Source organism: Mytilus edulis, chromosome 1, assembly GCF_963676685.1.
Source record: "Mytilus edulis chromosome 1, xbMytEdul2.2, whole genome shotgun sequence".
Taxonomy (NCBI): Eukaryota; Metazoa; Mollusca; class Bivalvia; order Mytilida; family Mytilidae; genus Mytilus; species Mytilus edulis.
In genome coordinates, this window is record NC_092344.1 from 124,692,734 (window position 1) to 124,716,056 (window position 23,323).

The 23,323-nt window shown below is 32.2% G+C and overlaps 3 protein-coding genes across 8 annotated transcripts in view; 1 reads left to right on the plus strand and 2 right to left on the minus strand.

Annotated features, from left to right (window-relative positions):
* Nucleotides 1-783, minus strand: part of LOC139518866 (probable proline--tRNA ligase, mitochondrial) — a 126,295-nt gene extending 125,512 nt beyond the window's left edge. Inside the window, exon 1 of the mRNA XM_071310517.1 lies at nt 711-783. The gene's annotated coding sequence lies outside the window, so the exon portion shown is untranslated. The remainder of the gene's footprint in view (nt 1-710) is intronic.
* A 207-nt stretch (nt 784-990) lies between these two features.
* The window catches only part of LOC139518888 (NADH-cytochrome b5 reductase-like), a 149,763-nt gene continuing 127,430 nt past the window's right edge, over nt 991-23,323 (plus strand). Inside the window, exon 1 of the mRNA XM_071310564.1 lies at nt 991-1,145. The gene's annotated coding sequence lies outside the window, so the exon portion shown is untranslated. The remainder of the gene's footprint in view (nt 1,146-23,323) is intronic.
* The window catches only part of LOC139518839 (probable proline--tRNA ligase, mitochondrial), a 43,191-nt gene continuing 32,451 nt past the window's right edge, over nt 12,584-23,323 (minus strand). For all 6 annotated transcript variants that reach the window (XM_071310495.1, XM_071310459.1, XM_071310505.1 and 3 more), the window contains 9 exons: nt 23,010-23,082; nt 21,137-21,244; nt 20,390-20,483; nt 17,825-17,856; nt 17,205-17,272; nt 16,380-16,459; nt 15,339-15,474; nt 13,724-13,903; nt 12,584-12,715 (listed from right to left, as the gene is read on the minus strand). In XM_071310495.1, the coding sequence (XP_071166596.1) occupies nt 12,605-12,715; nt 13,724-13,903; nt 15,339-15,474; nt 16,380-16,459; nt 17,205-17,272; nt 17,825-17,856; nt 20,390-20,483; nt 21,137-21,244; nt 23,010-23,082 (882 nt within the window). In that variant the 3' untranslated portion in view covers nt 12,584-12,604. The remainder of the gene's footprint in view (nt 12,716-13,723; nt 13,904-15,338; nt 15,475-16,379; nt 16,460-17,204; nt 17,273-17,824; nt 17,857-20,389; nt 20,484-21,136; nt 21,245-23,009; nt 23,083-23,323) is intronic.

The window sequence follows — 23,323 nt, forward strand, 5'->3', positions numbered from 1 at the left end:
TTTATCCGTTTGTTGGAGTGATGGGAGGGAAGCCACCTCCCGTGGTGCTTAGTTCATTTTTGATGGTATTTATGTGTATTTAATATAATATACCCTAAAGCGCCATATCATATGGACTTTGGAGTTGAACCACAGGTTCCTATTGACAAAAGAGCCTTACAAACTAACTTAGAATTCAAAGAGCTGCTTAAAACCCCTTTATCTGTCTATTGGACCGAAATCAGGGAGGCTACCTTCCGTGGTGTTTAGTTTGTTTTTGGTGGTGCTTAAATCTGTATTTAATTAAAATATATCCTAAAAGACCCATTGATCTTTAATTTGACCACATGTTCTTGTGAACCAATAGGCCTTTCAAACTATTAAACTAAGACTCCAAGAGAGAGTTTTAGACCCCTAAAGCCGTCTGTTGGATCATTGGGAGGGAAATTACGTCCCGTGGTGTTAACTTTGTTTTTTGGTGGTGCTTAATTTCTGTAAGGATTTGTATAGTTAGACAGACTATACAAATCCTTGATTAATGTAGTCCATATAAAAAAATAATCTCGATTTAATTTTTTTTTTATTTTTTTTTTATTTAATGATTATTTGATGTATCTTAATCTCTACGTATACATTAAATAACTCATAGATGCCCAAATGTATTTATTTTATTGATAAAGTCCGTGGTGCTTATTGTGGTTCTTCATGGTAGAATCGGGAGATATTCTAACTATTCAAGAATTACGGTGCAAATGTAATATCAAAATCGTGTTTATTTTCCGCATGTGGTTACCTCAATGCTAAATTAAGTACTGTTGGGATCCGAATATGTTAACAGACATGAATTTGTTCCTTGTAAAAAGTGTATTAATATTCTGTTTAGTTCATGGTTAAAATATTGCGCAATCCCTACAATACATTAATATTGTATTAGTTTACAAATAAATATTGACAAATCTGAACTAAGTTTCACTGTATTAACTAGCTGCAGAAAATCTATATCAATGCACGTTTCCCTCCCCGTTCCATGGAAGCTCTCAAAACATAAAACTGGTTGATCTTGGACAACATAATGCAGATCTAAAGTTCACAGACATAGAAAATATAGCATGTGAATTTTCAGGAATATATAGACTAAATAGACTAAAACTATTGAGACAAAACGGGTAGGTTGAACTTGCATCTGAGACTTGCATGGTAAATAGTCCAAATAATTATGACGTCTGGCAAGGCTATTTTAATTTTTTTCTGGGACGCCTTCCTACAACGAAAGGCGTCTCAGAAAAATAATAAAATAGCCGTCCCAGACGTCATAATTATTTGGACTACATGGTAACATGTTGTTTCGGCCATAGACCTTTCGGCTTAAGTCTGTTCGACCATGTTATAAAAGTCTTCTTGGCCATATATCGTCTTGGTACCTGTTTTGACGCGGACCAGAAATGACGCACCGATTTAGTTTTCGGTTTTATATTTTTAAACAAAAGCCGTGACGTCACCAAGATTAAGCGTTCAAAACATGTTGGTGAAGGTCATCTGACTACAACAAAGATGCCTAAAACTCTGCCCAGAAATGTTATTATTACTTGAAATATTAAAGATAATGCTATTTCCGCCATTTTATTAAGGTAAAAAAAAATCTACCCTTCCCTGGAGGATTATCAGTCCTACATCCACTTTGGCCAATAAAAATATGTAACCGCATGCTTCCCTATTTGGTGTTTATGAAATCACACGACTGTCATGAGACATGGTTTTACATTTAAGCGGGAATAACAGTAGAACAAATGATTGTCGCTTATATAATTTTCTATGGTTTATCGATTCTTTTCATTTAATGTATGAGGTAAACATTGATTAATGTAAAAAAAAACAATGAATGTATTATTGTCATTGGTGTTTTATGAATGCAATTACTTTTTATTTTCAAATATATGGAATATATATATCAGTTTCATAAATTTTGTACAATTTTATAATAAAATTGAAAGAAAAAAAAAATAATTAAAAATTTTGTTATACTTTCCCCATGATCATTGAAGTGTATAAAAATTTCAAAATTTGTAAATAAAATTGAATTTGTTGAACAGTGTTAACTTTAAAGAATCCAGATTGAAGCAATTTTTCGATTATCAGGTACAAGCAAGTGTTTTTTTACTGGTTTGTTTACAGTGCGTCATTACTGGTACCCATCATTTTTTGACAGTCCGTTTGTAATGTTGGCAAACATGATTTTTATTGCTTTTAATGTTTCAAATATCTACTGTTTAATGATTGAAATATGTTAACAAGCAATCAATCTTTTATTCCATTCCGTTTTTCTAATTCTTTTAAATGGTTGATTAAATGCAGACAAACACGACGTTAAGTGCGTCATTACTGGTTCCTCTGGCATACAATCATTGACAATTGAGAATGGAAATGGGAGAATAACAACTGTGACCGGAGAGCACATATTTACTCTACAAATTCGTCACAGCCGGGATTCGAACCCCAGGCGTCTGCGTGACAGTCAGTGCGTTAACCCACTGAGCGGAAGAATTGATTCCCTGACTGGCTTTATTTGTTCTACCTGTACTGAGGGGAAGCAACCCTGCTACACTGTTCCTCAAGAGTCATCATATCTTTATATATGAGTCTAAACAACACAAACCCTGGCTATACTCCAGATAACCATCGTGGATTTTTTAGTTGGGCGCCAAATGTAACCGGAGAGCATGTATCTACAAATTCATATCATCACACCTGGGATTCAAACCCTGGTCGTCTGCGTGACAGTTGATTAAAACTGGCTTTATATGTTCTACCTGTACAGAGGGGAAGCAACCTCGCTACACAACGTTTTATATATGAATATACATATCTGGGGTTTTAATTTTTCTTTTGTGTTTAATATGAGGTAGGCAATAGCTGTGAATGGGGACGAAGTTTTTTGATTTTTTTTTAATTCAAACCTGTTAAAAAGAGAAATGGAAATACTGTAACATTTCCAATTTTGGTTCTGTTGTTAGGGATTTTAAGGTTTTAGTTGTGACGTTATTTAAGTTATAAAATCCGATGTTGGCAAAAAATTTTGAAATGTTGATTATCAGTTGTCCCCATACGTCAGACAAGTTTTATCATGTTTATATGAGTGATAAACTCTTAAATGACAAATTTTATATTTTTTTGTAGTTAAGCAGGCGTAATAATATCAGCTTTTGCACTCTTGTGATATAATTAATTAAAATGATCTGAAACATGTCAAAACGTTTTATTGAAAAGTCATTATTTATTCTTCAGTTTTGTCAAAAAGCCTGAGAGCGTCCTTCAAAGAGGAGAAAACCCAGTTAGTCATTTAGTTATCAATTTTACAATTCAAAGATTTTCTATTTTTACCTTTATTATTATCATGATTATGTACTTATATATATCATTTGTATATAATTATAAGTTTGTTGAATGATTCAAAATATCAACTATATGCACATGATGTACTTGTCTCGATTTTGCCGATGTATTATGAATTTACTTACTATGAATTTTTATATATATATAATAAGTAGTTTTTTTCCAATAACCACATTACATAAAAACAAAAGATAACAGCTTGTTCCTTGTGTTATATTAAAGTAATTAATCATTATCTTAAACAAGTTTGTGTGCTTTGATATTTGTAGATATATATAGGTATTATAAGTGAATAGTGACGAATAGGTAACGAATAGGTAACGAATAGGTAACAGGGTATTAACCGAGCCCTGGAACGGGTTCATGCGCTCTTATAGGGTCATTTCATCTCTAAGAACACACTGTTACCACCAGAGACATGAACACAATTAAAAAAGGATTTATTTCAAGGTGCATGGTATACCCAGCGCATTAAAAGCGAATAAGTAACGAATAGGTAACAGGTTATTTACCAAGCGCTGGAACGGGTACATGCGCTCTAATAGGGTCATTTCATCTCTAAGAACACATTGTTACCACCACAGACATGGGCACAATTGAAAAACCTTTTTTAAAAGGCGCAACGTACAACAAACGTATTAAAAGCGAATAAGTAACGAATAGGTAAAGAATAGGTAAGAGGGTCATTACTGAGCGCTGGAACAGGTACATGCGCGCTAATACTAGTAGGGTAATTTCATCTCTAAGAACACATTGTTACCACAAGAGACATGTAGACAATTAAAAATCCTTTTCTAAAAGGTGCAACGTAAAACAAACGTATTATAAATGAATAGGTAACGATTAGGTAGTGAATAGGTAACGAATAGGTAACAGGGTATAAACCGAGCGCTGGAACGGGTTCATGCGCTCTTATAGGGTCATTTCATCTCTAAGAACACATTGTTACCACCAGAGACATGAACACAATTAAAAAACGATACATTTCAAGGTGCAACGTATACCTCGTGCATTAAAAGTAAATAAGGAACGAATAAGTAACAGGGTATTATCCGAGCGCTGGAACGGGAACATGCGCGCTTATAGGGAAATTTCATCTCTTAGAACACATTGCTAACACCAGAGATATGAACTAAATTGAAAATTATTTTCTAAAAGATGCAACATACAACAAACGTATTAAAATCGAATAAGTAACGAATAGGTAACAGGGTATTTACTAAGCGCTCGAACGGGTACATGGGCGCTAATAGGGTCATTTCATCTCTAAGAGCACATTGTTACCACCACAGACCCGGACACAATTGAAAATCCTTTTCTAAAACGTGCAACGTACAACAAAAGTATTATGAGTGAAAAGTGACGAATAGGTAACGAATAGGTAACAAATAGTTATCAGGGTATTGACCGAGCGCTGGAACGGGTTCATGCGCTCTTATAGGGTCATTTCATCTCTGAGAACACACTGTTACCATCAGAGACATGAACACAATTAAAAATCCTTTTATAAAAGGTGCAACGTACAACAAACGTATTAAAAGCGAATAAGTAACGAATAGGTAACGAATAGGTTACGAATAGGTAACAGGGTTTTAACCGAGCGCTTGAACGGGTACATGCGCGCTAATAGGGTCATTCCATCTCTAAGAACACATTGTTACCACCAGAGACACAGACACAATTGAAAATCCTTTTCTAAAAGGTGCAACGTACAACAAACGTGTTATAAGTGAATAGGTAACGAATAGGTAACAGGGTATTTGCTGAGCGCTGGAACGGGTACATGGGCGCTTATAGGGTTATTTCATCTATAAGAACACATTGTTACCACAAGAGACATGGAGACAATTAAAAATCCTTTTCTTAAAGGTGCAACGTACAACAAACGTATTGTAAGCGAATAGGTCATTGTAGGTGACGAATAGGTAACGAATAGGTAACAGAATATTAACCGAGCGCTGGAACGGGTTCATGCGCTCTAATAGGGTCATCTCATCTCTAAGAACACATTGTTACCACCAGAGACATGAACACAATTAAAAAACGATTTATTTCAAGGTGCAACGTATACCGCGTGCATTAAAAGCAAATAAGGAACGAATAAGTAACAGGGTATTATCCGAGCGCTAGAACGAGTACATATGTGCTAATAGGGGTATTTCATCTATAAGAACACATTATTACCACCAGAGATATGAACTTAATTGAAAATTCTTTTCTAAAAGGTGCAAAGTACAACAAACTTTTTAAAAGCGAATAAGTAACGAATAGGTAACAGGGTATTTTCCGAGCGCTGGAACGGATACAAATGCACTTATAGAGTTATATCACCTCTAAGAGCCCAAATCTTCCACCAGAGACAACAAAACAATTGAAAATGAAGTTTTAAAAGGTGCAACGTAAGATACTCGTATTATAAGCAAATTATAAGTGAGTGATCGAACGAATTAAACAAGGTAATAGCATGCTCCGAAACGATGTACACCCTGCTTACATGTTTAACTCCACCACATTATGTTAGTATGTGCCTGTCCCTAGACAAGAGCCTGAAATTAAGTAGTTGTTGTTTGTTTTTGTGTTACATATTTCCGTTTATTTTTTTGTATATGAAATACGGCGGTCAATTTTGTTGTTTGAATTGTATGAGGTTGTCATGCCTGGGCCTTTTATAGGTGACTACACGGTTTGGGCTATGCTCATTGTTGAAGGCCGTACAGTAAACTATAGTTGATAATTTCTAAGTCATTTTGGTCTAATGTGGAGTGTTGTCTCATTGGCAATCATACCACATCTTCTTTTTTATGCAAGCGCTAACACGGTGATTTCATCCCGTCGAACCAAGATCCATCTTCAAACATACGGACATAAAGCAGTTAAAAGGTAGAACGTATAAAAAAAACAAGTAAGGAACAAATGCGTATCGAACATGAAGTTAAAGGATCGGTTGAGCACAAACACATATAAATAGGTCATAAAAAGATCATTTTACCTCAACAAATTTAGAACTATTACCATATGTAAGAGTATTAACAACTAGATTTGTAATTGCTAGCAATAACGGATGGCACCCTTCCCCCTATTACCAGGTGAGCGGCAGCCATTTTGACAATTCCAAAGTCAAAGAGAGCATCTACAGATGTCTAGTAACATTTTTGCAAAGTTACATTTTGAAATGTTTGATATTTTTGCTGTTTCCATGGTTACGGCTGCCATTTTGAAAATTCTAACTTCAAAATCCAACTCTGCCTATGCCAGTTACCATTCCTGTAAAGTTTCATCCAGTTTACTCAAAATTGTTGACCTTTTTACATTGTTTCCATGGTAACAAGACCTATTTTGGAAATTCCAACTCCAAATGCCACATCTACCATTGTTGCTCATAATTACTGTGAAGTTTCATGAAGTTTTGAGCATTTTGAGAATTTTGAAAATTTTGGTATAGTTTCCATGGCAACATATAGTAGTTCCAATGATCGCCAAAGTAATCCAACACCTGTATATAGTGGGCACCTACATTGTTTTAAAATATGATGATTCTGAGTTGAAGCATATCCAAACAGTTCACCAAAAACCAAAAACAGATTTTTTTCACAATTGTGCCGTTTCCATGCCATAATTAAAAAGGGGGAAGGATATTAAAAATCAAATAAGTAACGAATAGGTAACGAATAGGGAATAGGTAACGAATAGGTAACGAATAGGGAATAGGGAATAGGAAACGAATAGGCAACGAATAGGGAATAGGGAATAGGTAACGAATAAGCAACGAATAGGGAATAGGGAATAGGTAACGAATAGGTAACGAATAGGGAATAGGGAATAGGTAACGAATAGGAAATAGGGAATAGGTAACCAACTTGACGCCCATAACAATTACCTATATCTGATGGTGCCTGGAGTGTAACACAGATCAATCAGAACACTATAGCCATAACTTATCCATGGCAGAAAGTCATTAAGATCTTCAATATGGAGAATGAAACAGTGACCAAAGTTATCAAATTAGACAAAGAATGCAGAGGTTTGTCATTCTCCAATAATTCTCTGGCTGTTGGTGTGGATAGTGATAATGATGATAAAGACATCTGTATTATAGACTTGGAAGGAAATACACTGAAGTCAATACCAGTTGAGACTAAAACATACCTGTGGAACCTTGTTTACTGTAATAACAAAGTAGTATATAGTGATGATAGTGGTAAAGCTGTATACTGTTATGATGAATCAGGTAAACAAATCTGGCGATATACACAGGATTTAGATGGACCCAGAGGACTTTGTATGGATACGTATGGTAACACTATGGTAGCAGACTATGTAACAAGTAGAATAACAGTAATATCAAAAGATGGACATGATAGTAAAGTTTTAATTTGTAAAGAGGATGGACAGAAGCATCCGAGGTGTATTTATTTGAAACATAACGAGTCTTCCTGTTTAATTTGTGATATGCATGGTGAATATTTGTCAAAATTCCATCTATCATCAGGATGAAATACACAATGATATTTCTTTTCTATGAATCTGCAACCAATTATATATGAATACCACTTGCATAGATAAATGTTAGTAAGAGTGTATTTAGTTGTGTGTGTTTTTGTACAATAATATTTAGTCAGAAATTCACTTTGATTTTGAAAATTTAAATGAAAATTGGATTTTTTTTTTAGATCAATCAAATATTTTTCATAAATGAAGCATACGTACACTTTAGATATTTCTTTTTGAAAAGGCCACCCAAAGAAATGAAATATATTTTCATATGGATAATTAAATTTTAGCATAGATAAATTGTGACCTTCCAATTTCTGTTCCTACAGTGATATTCTTCGTAGTGATTGTATCAAAAATTCTGATTTGTTTATCGGGTTGTTGAATACTTTTTAATATTAAAGGAGAAGGTATGAAATGTCCTGGCCCCTTTAATTTTAACATAAAGTAAGCTATAAAACTTTCAAGAAAAAAAATCCTTCAGATGTATATAAATCTGCCACATCAAATCACGTTTTTACTTTTACTGAATTAATATACAGTTTTGCTTTAATCTTTTTTGTATTTAATCTGAATCAGTGGCAGGAAATAAAATACCAAAATTAAGCTACATTTTGAGATCTTGAAATTAATTGACTGTCCCTCTGGTATCTTTCGCTCCTCTTTTATGATATAATTTATATCCTCCTTGAAAAAATAATAAGATGTGGTATAATTTCCAATGAGACAACTGTCCACTAAAGTTCAAATGAAATGGATTAAAGCAATTGTAGGCAATCATACAGCCTTCAACAATAAGAAAAACTCATACCTTTTAGTAAATTATAAAAAAAAATGACATGTAAAATATGAAACAATTCAATTGAGAAAACTAATGGCATAATCTACAACAAAACAATTTATGAAAAACAATTATGATAGAAATGACTTATTTTTGTTTCACAAATGATATCGGATATGTTCCTTACATCGTAACTACAATCCCCATCCCTTTCATGAATGTGACCTACCGAATTAGACTATTTACCGGATTTGATATCACATAAGCAACACGACGGGTGCCACATGTGGAGCAGGATCTGCTTACCCTTTCGGAGCACCTGATATCACCCCTTGTTTTTGGTGGGGTTCGTGTTGTTTATTCTTTGGTTTTCTATGTTGTGTCATGTGAACTATTGTTTGTCTGTGTGTCTTTTTCATTTTTTGCCATGGCGTTGTCAGTTTGTTTTAGATTTATGAGTTTGACTGTCCCTTTGGTATCTTTCGTCCCTCTTTTATGAATATAAATTATCACTTTTTAAAAGGTTAAGAGAATTTAACTTTTTGTTTGCAATTTAAGGAGGACAGATGCTGTTTCTTATCATGCCCCTTCCTTTGCTTCTTAAGATTACAATGAATCTGCAACCAATTATATATAAATACAACTAGAATAGCGAATCTTTAGTAGCAGTGATTGAAGTTCTGTGTGTTTTGATCATGATGAAACAAAATTTCCTGTGTACAATAAACATAAAGTCAGAAATTCGTTTTGATTTTGAACATTTAAAATGAAAATTGGAAAATATTTGATATCAATCAAATATTTACGTACAGCTCTTTATAAGAACCAGACATAAAAAAAAATGACGCATCATACATTTTCCTTTGTTTCTTAGGATTACATTGCACACAAGTGAGGTGTTTTGACAATCAATCTGATGTTTGTATAATTTTCTGTCAAGATTTTTGACAAAGAATAAGTGACCATTTTATTTCAGGCAACTGATTCTGATAAAGGATATGTATCATCAGATAAACTTCTGTATTTATTTTTCTAAATTTTGTTGTGCAAAATTGGATGTGTTTTGATATGACCGCAGAATAGTTTTTGGACTCGTATAATACTATGATGTCGTCGTTGTCTCCGTCGTCTGCGTCGTCGTCAAAAAACCATATTTGGTTTCCTGACAATAACTTTAGTAAGTGAATGGATCTCTATGAAATTTTTTAAGAAGGTTTACTACAACAAAAGGAAGGCTGGGTTTAATTTTGGGGATATTGGTCTCAACCTTTAAGAAAATGAGGGCCCAAAAGGGTCCAAAAGGAGCATTTTTCTAGTTGCTGGAAAATTACTTGTGTGTAAGTATTTCGATTGCTCTGAAATTGTACCACACTGTTGAATACCACACTTAGAAGTTTAACATTAATTTTAAGGGTTATGGTGCCAACAGCTTAGGAACTAAGGACCAATAAGGGATCAAAAACAAGCATTTTTGTAGTTTCCGGGCAATAGATGTGTGTAAATGTATGGATCTTTTTGACATTGTACCACAACATTCAATATCACAAAGGGAAGATTGAGACCGAGTTTTGGGGAAATTGCCCCAAATACGGAGGAGTTCAGGGTAAAAAATGGGCCAAAAACAAGCATTTTTCTAGTTTCCAAACAATAACTTGTGTTTAAGTGTATGGATCTCTCTAAAATTGTACTACAAGGTTCAATACAACAAAGGAAAGGCTGGGATTGCGTTTGGGGATAATTGCACCCAGGGGGATTCAATAAGTAGGAGGGGGTTCATGCTTTTCTAACTTTTTCGAATTTCATTTTTTTGAAAAAGTTTCAAGAAGAAACAATAGAAGTTATGCACAATAGATTTGTAGGATCCTTGACCACATTTATTGTGTGTCAGAAACATATATTATGTCAAAAACTTGATCACAATCAAAATTCAGACAGTATCAAGCTTGGATAGCGAGTCAAACTGCCAAAACTTTTCAAGGTTCGACATCAGCGGTGGTATCCAGCTGCGATCAGTGAAGCAATTTATTACATTTTTAAACATATATAATATGTATATTTTGCACTGTAACTCTTATTTATATCAATCTGAAAACCTTTGTATGATTGATTGAGTGTTGATCTGTTTCTAGAAGTCCAAATATAAAATAATACATGTACATGCATCTATTTCTGATAAACTTACAAGTTGTAAAATTATTTTTTTAACAGATGATGTATATATATTTCTATTAACTCAAATTAACCTCATTCCAAAAATTTATAATTGTCAACATGTCAGTATTTCAGGCTTTTTTGTCCATATAATCAATTTTTTCTTATGCTATTCAATAAATAGTTTAATTTTATTCCTTGAGTTTGTTAGTCTAAACAATAAGACATGGTTTGTTAAAGTATAATCTAAAAACTAACAAAATGAAACATACAACTAACAGTACTGAATGAAAGTATATGATAAACTGTCAGCAACATATCAAACACAATAAAACATCATAAAGTATACTAAAATAATAATATGGGGAAATTGTCATCAATCCAACAACACATAAACATATCTAGAAGAGAACTAAAATGACTGAGTAGTCAACATCAATAACACATAAAACACCGTAAAAAATTCGTAAAACATACTTAATAGGAAATGCAGGCAATTGTCAGCAATTCAAAAACCCATTAGCTCAAAATATCTCTAGATCAATCATCAATACTAAATTACTTCAGAGTCAACAACTTAATTACACACATGGCAACAAAACAGGTCAAAAAAAAGAAAGAAGGAAGCAAGGGGATTATCTAAATCGTTCAATAACACAGTATTGCAATGACTGTATGATGTCAACATCAGCAAGACAAAACGATATTTGCCATTGAAAGTTTCTCTCTATGTAAAAAAGAAGAGTGAATATGTGATATTATTATCAATGAGGTCAAGCTGATTACCATACTTGACATCATTCTGTTAAGAAGTTCCCAACAACTTTAGATTTTAAAGACCTGACCAAATATAAAGTCATTCTGTACAATGTTACAAACATTTTATATTTGTTTTTCATTCAACATACTAGATATAGGAAGATGGGGTATGAGTGCAAATGAAACAAATCTCCATCCAATCCAATTATACTAGTCTTGAAATATTAGCAAACAGTAAAGAATGAACTTTGAGATGTACAGACAATGGTAAAACTGAATGCCCTCTCCGCCACAGCGGGGATATAACAAAAAAATAGACATTATAATTGATGTGATCTCTGACACAAGCTTTTTAGTCGGTACTTCTTGAGTGAGGTATAATGCAACAGAATGTCTAGCTTTATAATTGAGGTGCCCTAACTAGTTTTGTAGACTACACTGCTAGAGAGTGGGGTATGGTTAAATTGAAGTCAGGCATTGTGTATTTTGAAACAAAAAGTCTAGTATTATATTCAAATGGAGATGCTATCTAACACAAGCTTGTGCAAAATTCAAATCAACAAAGGATATGGTGATTGCTATATATCCCACACTTCTAGAGGGTGGGGAACACAGAAACAAAAAAGTATGGCATTATAACTTAGCTGCCCTTTTACACAAGCTTAAGGATATTCCACTCATTAACAAATACTTTTTTGTGAGGAAATATTAGAGCGTGATTGATTGATTAATTGAAAGTTGGTGTATAACAAAGCATTAACAATGTGAAAGACTAGAATACAAGAATCATAAAAGAACAATAACACAATAGCATGGTGTTTAAGTACAGAGCCAGGTCATATGTATCAAAGAAACACAAAGACAAATTGAACACTGTAATAGCTCAATAATATTAAAGTCTTGCTACAAATTCTGAAATCTGTTACATTTTAAATAGTAAAATGAAAATTGTTTTAAACATTTTGTAATTTCCATGATGTGCAAGTATTGGAAAAGAAATGGGGAAAAGTAACTTTTATAACAAAGCTGTAATTAAAAAATATGCATTTATTGTCATGTAGTTTTAATTTGTGAAAGTTTGGAAATGATTTGAGATGATGATAAAAAATCTGTAGTTTTGTTATAAATGTCCTGTAGTTCATACTTTGGTTCTTCATCAATGGCCTGAAATTAAATTAAAAAAAATCCTTAAATTTATTAACAGATCATTAGTAGCATAAGGAGAAAAAACAATGACAAAAACATTTTAAGATAAATATAAGTTTGTCACAGTAATGTTACATCTGAAGCATTAGACTAAAAGGGTTTTTACCAGAGGTATCAACCTTTTGGGACTTACCATTTGTTAATATGAGATATCATGTGACTGTAGTCCTCTTAATCCAGATATTCTAATAACAAACAACAATTCTAATGTTTTTTTTACCTATAATTTACTATCAGTGAGTTTCTAATTATAGATTATTGTTGATCATCTCAACGAGATTGATTTTCTCGCTTGAACCGGGACGGCGAAAGCCAGAAAGGCAATCGAGTTGAGATGACCAATGATAATCTGTTAATGGCTATTTTACATATGACGACGTTGTCAATTTCATGTCAATTTCGTTAGCAACACCACGTGCCTGCTTAGTTTCTAGCAATAATTTTCCATCTCAAGCAAGTAGCATGATATGAAAAATTATCACAAAAAAAAGATCAAAGGAAATATGCACAAAATAGTGATAATATCAGTGTTATTAAATTCTATTTAATATCGGTGTATGCTACAGAGATTTTAGATAGTTTACCTTTTATTCAATACTTCTGGTACTAATTATTAAACTGCAGTCAACAAGATCAAAACAATTGGTAGATATTAACTCTTTTTATAATTTTGTACTGTTCCAGAGGACTGTTAGTTATAAAACGCTCTCCCTAGTTTTTGGTTTGAATCTGGTGCCTTAATCTTCAGTTTCTTATGATGAAGTATTTTTCAGCAGTTCTTTATGGACCATGACATGCAGTGTCTGCCTTTCTTTGATGTATTTGCCCTTTAGAATCAACTTACATATTTTAGTGTTTTTCCTCTATTTATTTCTCCGGGCCATTGCATTTAGTATCTGCCTTTCTTCGAAAAAGTGTTTATTTGTCCCTTTAGAATCATCTTTCATATTTCCTACTATTACTTACACTTTTTCCAATAACAACAACGTAAGGGTATCCTAATCTGTTTGCCTGGGACAACCTGTTACCAACAGTAAATTTAGTCCTGTCATCAATGACCACTTCCCCGCGGAGGTTTGGTACAGCCACTATTTCATCATACAGTTTATTAGATAGCTCCATGAATTTATCTTCCATATAACCTTTCTACAACAAAGAACATTTAGAATTAACAGCATCCATAGTGACAATCTAAATTACCCATTTCTGTGTATTACTATATTTTCTTGGGTTCTAAATTTAGATGGATTGAGGAGTTTTTTTATGGATAATTTGGATTTCATGGTTTTGCCAAAGTCTGAATACCAGTCTATAAAAAATCAAATCTGTTGTTAACCTCCATGAAAACTGGTTTTATACCAACAATAAGAAATCCACAGTGTCTAGGGTCTTCATTTATAGAATAAAATTTTAAGCCTACCCTATAAAAAGTAAAAACACAAAAATACTGAACTCCGAGGAAAATTCGAAAAGGAAAGTCCAAAATCAAAAGTCCAAACACATCAAACGAATGGATAACAACTGTCATATTCCTGACTTGGTACAGGCATTTTCTAATAATACTACTTTAAACAGGTTGAAAAGTCATTGATAAAGATAACTCTTGAGAAATAAAAGTTTAGGCCAAAAGGAAATGTTATTGCTAATTTCTTTCTTTTACCTATTTCTAGATAAGCTTATTCTGGCTTTCAGGAATACTTTAAATAACAAAATTTAAAACTTGTAGGAACCCGGTAAAGAAGAAGCTAAAAAAGACTGTTCAAATATATTTATGGACAGCATAAGTGATGACCCTTTCTAATCCTTGAGTTTTATATGTTTTAGATGCAACTGATATGTGTTTTTATGATTGTCACATGTTTTTTACAATAGTCATCTGTTGTTATCATTGTCATATATTTTTAACAAGTGCCATGTGTTGTTTCAATTGTCATGTGTTGTTATGATTGTCATATGTTTTTAACAAGTGTCATGTGTTGTTATGATTGTCATGTGTTATTAACAAGTGCCATGTGTTGTTTCAATTGTCATGTGTTGTTATGATTGTCATATGTTTTTAACAAGTGCCATGGGTTGTTTCAATTGTCATGTGTTGTTTTGATTGTAATATGTTTTTAACAAGTGTCATGTGTTGTTTCAATTGTCATGTGTTGTTATGATTGTCATATGTTTTTAACAAGTGCCATGGGTTGTTTCAACTATCATGTGTTGTTTTGATTGTCATATGTTTTTAAAAAGTGTCATGTGTTGTTTCAATAGTCATGTGTTGTTATGATTGTCATGTGTTTTTAACAAGTGCCATGTGTTGTTTCAATTGTCATGTGTTGTTATGATTGTCATATGTTTTTAACAAGTGTCATGTGTTGTTTCAATTGTCATGTGTTTTTAACAAGTGTCATGTGTTGTTATGATTGTCATGTGTTATTAACAAGTGTCATGTGTTGTTTCAATTGTCATGTGTTGTTTCAATTGTCATGTGTTGTTATGATTGTCATATGTTTTTACAAGTGTTTTATTACAATTCTCATGTGTAATGATTGTCATGCGTTGTTGAACATGGAAAGAGAAAATTAAGACTTACCATCTGTGGAATGATACATATCTGGTATGGTGATATTATTTTTGGCCATCGTATGGCTTCATTCTCGGATAATACTTCTATACCAGCCTGTAGTATTCTGGTTACTCCTAAACCATAACATCCCATCTGTGTTACTCTAAAAATAACATAACACATTTTGTAACACATATTAAAAGTTAAAAGTCTGAATTTGATTGCTGTCTATAATAAATAATTTAGTTTATTTTTTTGGTCATGAATCATAGATTATAAATGTTGGAGCCCTTTACAGTTGTCTAAATGGTAAAAGTTTTGTACATTGTTGAAGGCCATACAGTTACCTTGGTTGCTTAAAATCACAGTCTTTGATGATAGTTGTTTCATTGGAAATTATACCTCATCTCCTCATTTTTATATTAATCGATTGACCTGTTTCTGTGAACATATCTTTAACATTGTATACATTAAGTGTCAAGTGCTTATATTAATTAAGCAATATATATTGGAATGTATGCATTATGTGTTTCAAAATAACTTTTACTATTCACATGTTCTTCAAATTATGTCTAAAAGTGTCAATCTGTTAGTATCTAAAAACAATATCACAGCCTGAAGAAAAGTGCAAATCTTAATCTATTTCAATGCAATTGGTATACACTAATCTCTTATTCCATAGAATTTTTTTCTCTTTTTTTCCACAAAAATTATTTTCAAAGATCTATTCCTCACATCTTATAAAAAAGAAGATGTGGTATGATTGCCAATGAGAGTGAGACAACTATCCACAAAAGACTAAAATGACACAAACATTAAACAATTATAGGTCACCGTACAGCCTTCAACAATGAGCAAAGCCCATACCGCATATAGTCAGCTATAAAAGGCCCCAATAAGACAATGTAAAACAATTCAACCGAGAAAACTAACTGCCTTATTTATGTAAAAAAATGAAGAAAACAAATACGTAACACATAAACAAACGACAACCACTGAATTACAGGCTCCTGACTTGGGACATGCACATACATAAATAATGTGGCGGGGTTAAATTTACATACTCACATATTTTGGGCATTTTTGTCTTTGTAAGTAGATCCTAATATTTCTGAATACTTTGTGCCCAATAAAAAGGAATGTCCAACCTTAATAAATAAAAGTCAGTTTTAGAGATTTATAACAAATTTCAATATTTTCACAGACACTGATGATACAAAGTAATTTATATATATAACTTAGGTTTTTATTCATCTACACATCCATGAAACATATCTCTAACGGCCAGATAACTTTTATTGTCAATTTTATCCCAAATATGGATTTAACTAATATGATTGTATGATATCAGTTTACTGTTATTAAAATGCTGCATAATTTTTTTGGCAAAACATATCTCCACTCTATCCTTCAACTAACTAGTCCATATTTATAAGATCTTATAAACCAATGTTTGTCACTTATAACACAATAAAATGCTCCGCCAGCACAGCTGGATATGACCCTAGAGGTTGATTCCTGAACAGTTGGAGCAAGTAGGGACACTACATTTAAGCTTGATACAGCTCTGGATTCAGATTGTGATTGAATATTTGACACAGCATAGGTGTCTGACACAGAAGGAAAGTGATCTAAGAGCTAATTAAGATTTTGAAATTGGACTTTTACTGATTGTAAGGCAATATCTAAAATCTAAATACATTAAAAGTAGTTGAGAAAAAACAAACACAAGTATTTTATTCAGTAATTACCCTCACTAATGGGAGCACCATTAAAGGTCAGTAATTAATTAAGGTGTATATTCATATTGCATAAGTTTTTAAATTTTCAGTATATTTTTAAATCTCTGAGTTGCAATAGATTTTTGTTTACTTTTAAAGATTTAAGTAATACCTCAATAGCAGACATTTTATCCAACTCACTTCCACAACTGGGACACTTGTTCTCCCTTACCGTAGGGTCTGCAATACAATACTGATAAAATAAACACACATCATGTATAAACGAAAGAAAATAAAAACTCTTGCAATTCTATCAAAAATATATTGCTCTTAAAACTGAAAATAAAATGCAAAATCTTAACATATAATTGAAAACTTGAAAGGTAATTAAAATAAGGTAAAAGTTTATTAATGAAAATAAATATCTGTTTAGTTTATCTCTAACTAGAAATTTCACATGCCTTTTTTCCCTCAGTTCAATTCAAGTTAAAATAATCAAGTAACTTTTTTGTATAAAGTTCTTGTTTTACAAATTTATCCAGCTAAAATGTGAATTAAATATACAGTTTCTTAAAAAAATAATTTAAAATTGAAGCACATTATATGGCATCAGAGGTAGCTAGCAGTCTTATATCTGTGGTACAAATATACAAATTTTACAAAGTGAAGTGTATTATGAATCTTGTATTTTTTTTATGATTTATACTGAAAAATCTCAGATATTTATTGTCTTTGAAAAGTAATTAAACTTTAAATTATATGTAAGAAAAAAAAACAAGAAAAGGTACAGACCTTCAACTTCAATATTTCTTCCATACTGACAGCTGTAAAAAAGTTAATATATCTTAAAACTAAAACATACATGAATTTAAAGTCTGGAAAGATTTGGCAATGAATCTATAGAACAGAAGAAGCTATAAAACAGTTAGCAAATCAGATTCCATCATTGATGTTTTTCATGCCATCAAAACATTTTATTCTGTAGAGGACATGTTTATCTATTATTATTTTTTAACCAGAAAGATAGTGAAGCTTTGAAAACAAATACACATGTAGAAGTCTGAACACATATACAAATGAAGAAGTCTAAACACATATACAAATGAAGAAGTCTAAACACATATACAAATGTAGAAGTCTAAACACAATAAAATGCTCCCCAAGGTGCAGCTTGGTATAACTGCAGAAGTAGAAATCTGAACAATTGGGGTCAGTATGGACACAATATTCAAGCTTGATACATCTCTGAATTTGAATTGTGATTAAATATTTGACACAGCATAGGCTTCTGACACAGAATAAATGTTGTCTAAAAAAATTAAATTAACCTTTTATTGTCCAATATCCAAAATCTAAATACATGGATTGATTCAGCATATCAAAGAATCCATCCCAAGAATTCAATTTTTGATGATATCAAACAAAGTTTAATTTTGAACTGTTTTGACCCCAATGTCAACCCATTTAATAACAGGGCCCAAAAACCAAAAAAATCTATAAAGACATAGTTTGATAAAGCATATCAAAGAACCCAATACATTCAATTTTTGTTGAAATCAAACAAATTTAAATTTGGACCCAATTTGAACCAACTTGAAAACTGGGTCCATAATCAAAAATCTGAATACTTGCTTAGATTCAGCATATCAAGAAAATCCAAGAATTTCATTTTTTGTTAATTTTTGACACTATAGACCGTAATAAAGACTAATTTGAAAACAGGACCCAAAATTAAAAATCTAAATATATGGTTAGATTCAGCATACCAAAGAACTTCAATAATTTAATTTATGTGAAGAAATCAAACAAAAAGTTTAATTTTGGACCTCATGTGGACCAATTTAAACAAGAGGCTCTTGAGATTCGCTCACCAGAAACGTTTTGCTTAAACCTTTCACAATTATTATTTTTGCTTTAAAATGCCATTTAAATGTTGATCATATTGATTATTTGTAGATCTAACTTTGCCAAACATTTCTGCTGTTTACAGTTTATCTTTATATTCAATAATATTCAAGATAATAACCAAAAACTGCAAAATTTCCTTAAAATTACTAATTTAGTGGCAGCAACCCAACAATGGATTGTTAGATTCGTCTGAAAATTTCAGGGCTGATAGATCATGACCTATTGAACATTTTTAACTATGACAAATTTGCTTTTAATGCTTTAGTTTTTGAGATATAAGCCAAAAACTGCATTTGACCCCTATGTTCTATTTTTAGCCGTAGCGGCCATGTTTGTTGATGGATCAAAACTTCGGATACAATTTTGAAAGTAGATACACCAACAAACATTCAGTTAAAGTTTGAGAGTATTTGGCCCAGTTGTTTCAGAGGAGAAGATTTTTTAAATTTAAGCAAGTTTGATAAACAAATAGAGCAAATTTGTCTTTACAGGGCAATAACTCCTTAAGCGGTCAATTGACAATACTGGTCATGCTAACTTTTTTGTAGATCTTACTTTGCTGAACATTTTTGCTGTTTACAGTTTATCTTTATCTTCAATAATATTCAAGATAATTAACCAAAACTGCAAAATTTCCTTAAAATTACCAATTAAGTGGCAGCAACCCAACAATGGATTGTAATATTCATCTGAAATTTTCAGGGCTGATAGATCTTGACCTAATGAATATTTTTTCCCCATGTCAGATTTGCTCTAAATGCTTTCGTTTTTGAGATATAAGCCAAAAACTGCATTTGACCCCCCTGTTCTATTTTTAGCCATGGCGACCATGTTTGTTGATGGATCAAAACTTTGGATACAATTTATAAACTAGATACCCTAAAGGAACATTCAGTTAAAGTTTGGAAGTATTTGGCCAAGTAGTTTCAGAGGAGAAGATTCTTGAAATAGTTTACGACGACGACAGACGACGACGACAGACGACGACGACGGACGCCAAGTGATGGCATAAGCTCACATGGCTATGCCAGGTGAGCTAAAAAGGGACCAAATTTCGAAAAACTTAATACATGGTTTGACTCAACATATTTTAGAACCCCAAGAGTTCAAGCAATATTATACAAAGTATTAGAAAAATATTGTTTTTGGTCCCTTTTTGGTCCCTAATTTCTTAACAGTTTGGATCAAATCCCCCAAAATCAATCCCAACCTTCCATTTTTTGGTATGGAACCTTGTGGTACAATTTCAGAAAGATCCCTACACTTACACACAGGTTATTGACTGGAAACTAGAACAAAAATTTATTTTGTCCCCTTTAGGGCCCCCAAAATCAATCCCAACCTTTCTTTTGTGGTTTCAAATCTTGTGTTTAAATCTAAACTAAAGTTATTGTCTGGACAATTTTCAATTTTCAATTATAAATGACAGATAAACTAACATACATTTACCTATTACAGACTTTAATGGTATCTTCTCCAATGTCTGATTGTAGGAGAAATTCATGTGAAAGTTTTCCACCAATATTACCTGTGGCACCAATTACTACAAAAATAAAATATATATACTCACGATTTTTATCAATACTTTTTCTTTTGCCTGATATGATAAAAGTTGTGATAAATGAATAAACTGTTAAAATAATTTATATGATCAGCAAGGAAATTTCTACTAACAAGTCAAATTCTGCAAATACTGTTAGCAGAGCCAGACTGTTACTCTTTATTGAAGTGATTGGCCTTATAAAGTTTTTTTTATCCTCTATTGTGTTTTGAGCAAAAACTACAGATTAAAAAGAGAAACTAAACAAACCGAATGATCAGCATTACAATATCTACAAAACAGACATTTTAATAATGAATTCTATTCTCCTCAACACTGTTGGAATGTGTCCTTTATTGAATATGCACATAGTGAGCGACACAGGCTCTTTAGAGCCTCTAGTTTTATTTTATTATGTACAAAAGTTTTAATGAACACTACAAATAGCACAATTATTATTTGGTGTCTCCTAATATCAATATGAAAACCAAATTGTGAATTTGTGAATTTAAGATGTGCACTTTTACTTTAATACTTTTAGTTGCTGTCTCATTAACTTAATTTCACTAAACTTCAGCCTTAATTAATTCAAAGGCACCAATTTTACTTCACCAGATGCACAGTTTTACAGCAAATGTCTCTCTAATGATATTTACCTTTTTTGAATTGTAGTCCAAGTCTGTTGAAAATATTTTCATAAACTTGACAAACTTCTTCATATGTTTTTTTAGCATTCTCCTCTGTTGTGTCAAAGGTGTACAAATCTATAAATAGACAATAAATGGTGTAGAACACAAAAACCTACACTCAAGATACATTATTCCTACATGTTTATTTAAAATATATTTTATCTCCAAATTACGGGTACTTACTGGTACTAAGTCTGACAATGGCTTGTCAAACTTCAACATGACAAGTCAGCACATTCAGTTTATAGTGATATCATTTTCATAAGTACTTAATGCAAGGGATGTCAACTTCGTGAAGACATATCAATCAAGTACTTGGAAGATTTATGAGCAATACTTTAGAACTTGCTCAGAAAAACATCTACAAAATAGAAATGCCACATAGAACATATTTCATGCATTGTTGGTGGTTGTGCTATGGAAGTAAGATCCTTAACATCATTATCTTGGACTAGAAAAGAGTCCTGGGAATTTATGCCATAATCAATAGTTAATTCACGGCATGCACTAACATTGTACACTGGCAATAATCAAATCAATTAATTACTAAACATCCATATTACTCAAACAACAGTATCGGTGTAAACACATGTAATGATCAACAAAGGATGATGATAAGAACTTACTGATGTCTTCAACCAATTTTTAAGGGTAAAAAAAGGGTGCAACGAAATTGTTCTTATTTACTTAGTAACTTACTGTTCAGCTGTCCTGCTTATAAAAATGTTTGCTGTGGCAGTACACAGGTGATTAAATTACTGAGACAGGATTGGCTGAAAGTGTAACCCTTCGAAAGGTGTTCTTGTTTGTAGCTTACCTCTTTTCAAAAAAGTTTTAAATGATAATTAAATGCAAACATTTGAATATAAAAAAAGATGTGGTGTGATTGCCAATTAGACAACTATCCACAAGAGACCGAAATGACACCAACATTAACAACAATAGGTCACTGTATGGCCTTCAACATTGAACAAAGCCCATACCACATAGTCAGGTATAAAAGGCCCTGATATGACAATGTAACAATTCAAAAGAGTAAACTAACGGCCTATTTTGATATTTCGAGTTTGACTTGATTTGATATCCAAGGAGGCAATGTTAATATCTTTATTTCCTTTGTGAAGGCCACATTCTAACAGAATTTGTTTAGTTGAGTATCATTTTGGTATTCAATACTCAGTACTACCGAGTAGTACTCGAGTACTCAAGTACTGTTGTCATCCCTACTTATACTGTGTGACATAGAACATATATCTGTTTAATCATTTGGCACTGTCATTAAATTGTCATGTACAAAAGTGGTAAATCCCTAGGTGTACTCATTCAAGACAGAGAAAACAAGTTTATATATCAATTAATAGGACAACAATCAAATTGTGAGTGTTCAGTGTATCATGAATCTGGTTCAAAATCATAGATTTAGAAAAAAAGTTCACATGATAATGAAGGCACTCAAATTTCAAATAAATGTGGTCATACCTTCATGGTAAATTCCCATAAGTAAACAAATTAACCTGATACAGATATTCATGAACAGATTTAATCAACTTTTTCTCTACATTTAAATGTATCCATTACAAAACTTCAAAGTGGGTGATCTCCCCTTAGAATAATTATGAAAGAGTACATCTGCTACATTTAATTAGTTTATGAACATGCTGAAGTTAGACATTTATGTATATCAACCTCTAAATATTTTATCTATTTTAGATGATTATTTCTTAGATTTAACCCAATACAAGCTTATGTTGAATAGTATTCACGTCAAATATCAGCTGTAAAAACAAACAAAAAATAAAACAATTTAGTATTGTAAGCATGTTTTATGGTGAAATATTACCTTTCATTTCAAATTCTCTACTCCTTAAAAGTCCATGCCTAGGATGCATCTCATCTCTAAACTTTCTCGATATCTGTAAAGAGTAGTTTATACATCATAACTTTTATAATACTAGTCTACACAAAACTGATATCACATGATATTTGGTTTAAAATCTTCCTTAAATCTTCAGCTTTTAAGTTATAAGAACCATGAGGGTTTGGATGGGGTTAAATGATTAAAGAACTAGAGGCTCTAAAGAGCCTGTGTCGCTCACCTTGGTTTTTGTGAATATTAAACAAAGGACGTAGATGGATTCATGACAAAATTGTGTT